Source organism: Malus sylvestris, chromosome 14, assembly GCF_916048215.2.
Source record: "Malus sylvestris chromosome 14, drMalSylv7.2, whole genome shotgun sequence".
Lineage (NCBI taxonomy): Eukaryota > Viridiplantae > Streptophyta > Magnoliopsida > Rosales > Rosaceae > Malus > Malus sylvestris.
In genome coordinates this window covers 14,286,141-14,293,090 of record NC_062273.1, presented here as the reverse complement: position 1 = coordinate 14,293,090, position 6,950 = coordinate 14,286,141, and the positions used below count along the sequence as shown (strand labels likewise).

General features: G+C 35.2%; 1 protein-coding gene across 1 annotated transcript; it reads left to right on the top strand.

The window, feature by feature from the left end:
* Positions 1–3,774: 3,774 nt before the first annotated feature.
* LOC126600496 (protein LURP-one-related 4-like) lies at positions 3,775–5,923 on the top strand. Its single transcript, XM_050267066.1, has 3 exons — positions 3,775–4,032; positions 4,120–4,341; positions 4,464–5,923. Exons 1-3 carry the CDS (start codon positions 3,790–3,792, stop codon positions 4,596–4,598), a joined length of 600 nt encoding a protein of 199 aa, XP_050123023.1. The 5' UTR covers positions 3,775–3,789; the 3' UTR covers positions 4,599–5,923.
* The last annotated feature ends 1,027 nt before the right edge of the window (positions 5,924–6,950 follow it).

The following is a 6,950-nucleotide window of genomic DNA, read 5'->3' as shown; positions in this document are numbered from 1 at the left end:
AGCAAGAAGATCTTTACACCTGTTGTCCTTTCCTACGAGCAGCCCAACAGGTGTGGGGGCATTTGTGGAGCCAAAAATAATCACAAGGCAACACGTGGATTTTTGGATAAAAGAGGACAAAAATACCCTTGAGGTACAACAGGACTCCTATGCGAGAGCAGCGGGCAATCATCCTTCAACTAAATCAAAAATGCCCAAAATAGGTAACAATTCAAAACCTATCTCATCAAATCCGATCTACAAGGTAACTCCCAAAACCTATTTCATTCGATATATCTTTTACCTCATTTTCCCCTTTTTAGCTAATCAATTAGCTATTTATTCACTAAATAACCTCCCAAAAACATTCCTTTTATTATGTTAATTAGCCAATTAATATATTTATTCCTGATCAGTATATTAATTTGCTAATTAAATCACCAAATAACACCAAAAATACACACAAAGGGCCGGCCACTCTTTCTCCAAAGAGGGCCGGCCATGCCCTATAAAATAAATAACACCTAGCTCTTCACTCTTGCTAAAATTCTCCAAAACTCTCAAACACTTTTCTCTCTAAATCTAACCTTGACATCAGAGGTTCTTCGGCCAAAGCCCCCCCATTCATCGTGGGTGCGTGTGGCTCTTGGCCTTGACCTAAGGTGTTATTTATTTTGTAGGTGCAATTTTGTCCAAGATCAAGAAGGCGGAAATTTGCATCCACACTTATCTTCCCATTGTTGCACTTGTCTAATTGAATTAATATTTCTCCTAAAGATCCCTTTTTATTGGGGTTTTTCAAGTTTTATATTTAATTTACCTCCTATATTATTTAGTGAACATAGAGATTTAGTTTCCTTTCTTCACTCCTGTTAAATCATATGTTATAGGATCAAATACATCAAGTCACGAAGAATCAATTATGTTGCTCACTGATTATTCAAATGCAGTGCACAACTTTTTAATATCATAAAAAATTGTTGATATTATTGGAAAATTTTCCAAAAGTTTGTGCCACATTTTTAAAATCATAGAAATTGTTGATATTATTGGAAAACTTTCCAACGGGTTTCTTATTCTATTTTCCTTTGTTTTGCGAAAAATCGTAGCCCATGCTCAAGAGCTCCACAGGTATGTCACCGCTCTTTTACATGTTTCTACTTTGATTTCCAATACGAGGTTAAGCCTTTAATTGCCAACAAATTTTCGTTGGGTAATTTAATTTCCCTCAAAGACATAAATTAATGTGTTTTCTTTGACCATTCTATTATAATTTTCAACCCATTTCGTATAAAGCTGTAGTTTCTTGCCAATCTCTTAAGTTCTCTTGATGAAGTTGAATTGGAAATCAGAATCTTATGGAACATTTTGGTAATAGGGAGGCTGATTGTGCCCCGGATCAATGGGGACGTTCAAGCTTTGGAACCATGAGTGCTTCCACAGACAGTGCCAGGAAACATTTGACTGCATTCATGCAACCACTTCTAATTCCAGTCGTCTTTAGTTTTTCATCATGGAGAATAGTTAGCTTGCTTTTATCTTTTTACGATAGTTTGTTTTGATCCTATTATATGTTGCTATGCATTATTCACTTGCATGCCTTTTAAGTTCAACTGTCCGTGGAGAACATAGTTTAAATATCCTCTGCATTAAGTGTAGTTATTGCTAATTTGTTGAACCAATGGTCCGTAGGGGTCTGCAAGGGGTTAGGTTGGAAATAATGGTTCGGGAAAGGGGGTGCTTTAGGGGAGAGATTCTTTCGTATAGTCATTTTATCACATGGTAATCGTTTGTTAAACGTTGAATACATGTGAAGCGTATATCCAACGGGTACGGAAATTGAGTTTTAAGTTTTAGGGGTATGCGAGGGATTAGATCGGAAAGGGATGGCTCGGGGTGAGGTTGTTGGGGGTGCTTTAGGGGAGAGATTCTTTCATATAATCATTTTATCATGTGGTAATCGTTTGTTAGACGTTGAATACATGTTAAGTATATATTCAACGATGATGGGATTGAAATTATGGGAAAGAATAGGCAATTGCATTTAGTTGGGTGGAATACAAATACTAAGATGCAAGCACCTGAAGTTATATGGTGATTCATATGCAATTTAAGGTGATTTTATTCATGAGTAATCAAATTCTATTTTTAATTTCTTTTTTTTTTAAAGTTCAACGGTGAAGTACAAAACAAAGGAGGCGCCCTTAACGTAGTTACGAATTTGGGTGTCTTTAGTGGAACAAAACTTCATTTTTTGTACTTTGTATGGTTGTAAGCATAAGACTCTCTTTGAGATTGGGCCATAGCTTTTCAAAAGCAAACCCAAGGATGGCGTACCAACTCTACAATTTTTGGCTTGTAATATATGAATGTAAATAGCACTCCTGACTATGGCACACCAACATTCCTAATTTTGCTAACTTCTATTCCCTACACAGGATTGTAAAGAACACCTGAATACATAAACACTACAATTTGACACATTTTCGAGATTTTCTACATTTTCAACAATGTTCTAAACCCCGCAGCAACGCGCAGGTACACTTACACATGTATCTTAAGAAGTTAAGAGCATTGAAATTTGCATATTGATTCTCCGTCTTCTAATATTGTCATAATTTAAATAAAAAAAATGCAATATGGCCGGTGTAGTATAAAACAAATATAAAGAGTTCAAACCAGTATACCAGTTCAAACTATAAGATGATAATCTTTAAAAGTACATATAGCAATGAAACGAAAATAATTATATATGTACACCAAAAGCATGTGCTTGGACTCTTTATACATTTAATGATGAAGAAAATAATAGCCTAGCTAGCAAGTAAACGAAAATGATTATATATTTACACAAAAAGCATGAGTTACATTCTTATAAATTTAATTGGGTTTAAATTAATGACCAAATTGATAATATAATAAATGAAGCTTATTGAGCATAGATATGTACATAAACACACAGGAGGCAGAAATGGCTCATGCATATCTCTACATATTTAGATGACATGATCACTCCCAATAGTTGTTTTTTTATTTTTTGAACAAACGATATTATCTATACTAAGGGAGAGAGGGTACACTAGCCTCATAATGGGTGAGCAATAATATGGTTCAAATCCGCATTTGGTGAGAATCGAACCTAAGTCATCTCACTTACAAGTGAAGAAGAATATCACTATACTGTAATACTAAATAACATTCCCAATAGTTTAATTACCTAGTACTTCCATTCAATGTGTCCTTCGTCGCCGAGAAATATATTGATAGGACTGTTTTATATGGCAGCTCTCACATGTTGGTGAAACAAGTGTGAGGTGATGTAAAACCCAAAATAATGGCGCTTATACTTTTATGAGAATGACACTACAAATGATATGGTGGGGAGTCTCCACCGTAGTTTTTCTCTTCATCTTCTCAAATGGCTACAACTCAATAAAAACTGCCAATTTTATTTCTTATATTTCAAAAAGAAGAAGACTGCTGGATATGTATTATTCTATCAGTTTTTGTGCGAATTAAACGTGCTTGATTTTATTATATATTCTAATTAACATATGTTAGCTAACCCGTTGATCTTGGACTAAGGAAATGGAAAGTGCTCCTCCATAATAGAGCAAGCACAAAATTAACGAATACTAAATTAATCCAATGATACTTGGATAAATAAATACATAATCCATAAACTTCCCATAATTTTTTTAATAAATTGGTTACTTAGCTTATAACTTTTGTAACCTATATAAATAAGCTCTTTTGGACACATTTCTAGTTACCACGGAGGTTCTAATAGTTTGATTTCCTTCATCTATTATGGCTAACGTGTGTCCTCCAGCTCCCCAAGTTCTCTCTCTATCTCGCTACACTAATAGTTCATCAAAGAGAGACACTTATACCATTTGGATGAAATCACTTGTATGTCATACAAATGGTTGCACTGTTTACAATTCCAGTGGCAACATTGTTTATCGTGTCGACAACTACGACAAAAAGTGTAGCAACGAAGTCCATCTCATGGATCTCCAAGGCAAAGTCCTCTATACTATATGCAAAAAGGTAAATATAATATAAAAAATATATAGTTATGTTGTTTAACTGTGAATTCGAGTATATTTATGGTTGTGCGTTTCTTTGATTTTGCAGAAATTAAAAGCTTTTGAGCAATGGGATGGCTACAGAACTAGTAGCCCTTCTAATAGAAACAAGGAGAAGCCTGGGTTTCAAGTGAAAAGTTATAGTAGAATGCTCATGGGAACCACAGCTTGTCAAATTACAGTAGAGTGTGACAAGTATTGGATAGTGGCAGGGAAGAGTGGTGCTGTGGGATATAGAATAGTAGACATTGATGAACATATTGTTGCAGAGGTAAGCCTTGGGTCTTTAATTATACTATCTAATTATATGTAACTTACAAGGATCGACCATATATACATATTTATCATTTATCTATTAATAATTTTAACATATTTTTTGGTGGGCTTGTGCAGGCGAAGCAGAAGCTATCATCATCTGGAGTAGTTCTGGGGGATGATGTCTTAACTTTAGAGGTGGTTCCTCATATGGACCATTCCTTTATAATGGCTATTGTGATTGTGTATGGATTGATTTGTCGCAAAATGTAAGTGTGATCACATAATATGTAGCATGGCTATTTCCAAAGCATGTAAAAATGCACCTTCTTATAAACTAGGGTAAATTACATAGTAACCCCTTAGGTTTGAGGTCTATTACAACCCCATACAACATCTTTAAAACATTTTACTTTTATACCTCACGTATTATTTTATTTCAAAGTAATACCTCCGTTACATTTTCCATCCATTGATCCGTTAAGCGCTGACGTGGCTACCACATTTGTGCCACGTGGCTGCCAAATGTGTGTCACGTGGCAAAAAAAACAATTTTTTATTTTTTTAAAACATAAATCTTCTAAATAAAAAATATAAAAAAATAAAAACAAAAAACAAAAAACAAAAGCTAAAACACACCTCCCCGCAAACCCCACTTCGTCTCCCTCCCTCCCTCCCCCACCCAACCTGCAACCCAGAAGAAGAAGAAGAAGATAAAAAACAAAAAACAAAAAATCCATCTTCATCTTCCCCCACCCCCCTTCCTTGCAACCCACCCCTTTCTTGCCCCTCCCGTCTTCCCAAACCCACCACACCCATCCTCCATGTCCTCCTCCGCACCCACCCTCCACACCCACCCTCTTCCCTTCTCTACACACCCCACTCCTTAAATCCACACTCATTGGGGAAGATGGGATCTGAGTTGCAAGAAAAGGGAGATGGGTTTTTTTTTTTCTTTTCTGGGTTGCAGGTAGGTGCGGAGGAGGATGTGGAGGATGGGTGCACGGTGGGTTTGGGTAAGATGGGAGGGAGAAGAAAGGGGTGGGTTGAAGGAAAGGGGGGTCGGGGAAGATGAAGATGGGTTGTTTTTTGTTTTTTTTTTTGGGAGATGGGAAGATGGGTGCGCAAAGGAGGTGGAGGATGGGTGGGAGTGGTTTTGGATTTGGGTTGTAGGGAGGGACGATGGATGGGGAAGATGATGAAGGGGGTGGGGTTTCAGCGGGCATAGGGGGGAAGGGTGGGGTGATGAGATTTGGATTTTCTAAGTTTTTTTTTGTTGAAGATTTAGGTTTTGAAAAAATAAAAAAAATAAAATTTTGCCACGTGGCACAAATGTGGCAACCACGTCAGCGTTTAATGGATCAATGAATGGAAACTGTAGCAGATGTATTATTTTGAAATAAAATAGCACGTGAGGTATGAAAGCGAAATGTTTTAAAGATGTTGTATGGGGTTGTAATATACCTCAAACCTGAGGGGTTACTATGTAATTTACCCTATAAATTACTTTACAGCTAGAGATTATGGTCCTTTGTAACTATATCATAAATCAATAGGCCCTTTTATTTCTAGTTGAATGATACTTGCATCCCACCCGTGATCCAACCTTCTCATTCACCCTTTTTATTTAACGAATTTTTCATAAACATGATATAATCAGATTTGTTCATCTCCTAGATCGTTATTCCAAGATAATGTCTATGAAAAATCAAGAAAAACAAGAAAAATCAAGAAAATCAAGAAAATCAAGAAAAACAAATAGATAGTTTTGGTATAAACTAAATGCACGGTTCACCATGACAATGTTACTACCAAAATCATCTATTTGTTTGATACATATGGATGACTAAACTATCACCACTTTATTTGGATTTTTTCATAGATGATCTTGAAATGATGATTTAGGAGTTGATATATGCATTTTCCATGGAGATGCAAATATTGTCCTTTCTCTATATCTAAAGATCGATGGAGAGAAAATGCTGCGAAAAATAAAACTTGTGAATCCAAACTACTCTGAATTTTTCACTTTGGTTTGCACGCACCAAAAGCTGTTTTGGGAGATTTCATTTTTACTTTTTATTTTTGAATAACACTTGCATTTTCTTCTTGGGGTCTGAGCTCATTCTCTCACTTGCAAATAATTTATCTTCAACTTAAAAATTTCATAATCGGAACCGTTCAGTATCTTAATCTTCATTTGAAGTTCATGTCTACAAAAAAAATTTGAATCAATGATTGTTTAGTCATCCAAATGTATCAAATAAATCAATAGTGTATGTATCATGAACAGTTAATTTATTTGATACATTTGGATGACAAAACGATCACTGATTCAAATGATTTTTTGTAAGGAGAATCTTAAAATGAAGAATAAGATATTGAACGATTCTGATTATAAATTGTTTACGGTTAAGATACGTTATATGCAAGCTCCCTAAAAAATGAATGCAAGCATTATCATTTTTTTTAGAAAAACTAATAAAAAAGACTTGAAAACTTTGAGTTTTAACAATAAGCACAAAATAAAGAGTAAAGTGAATAGTACCATGATTGACTTTTTAGTGTAAAAATATGGTTTTTTGTTAAAGAGTAAAGTGAATAGTACCATGATTGACTTTTTAG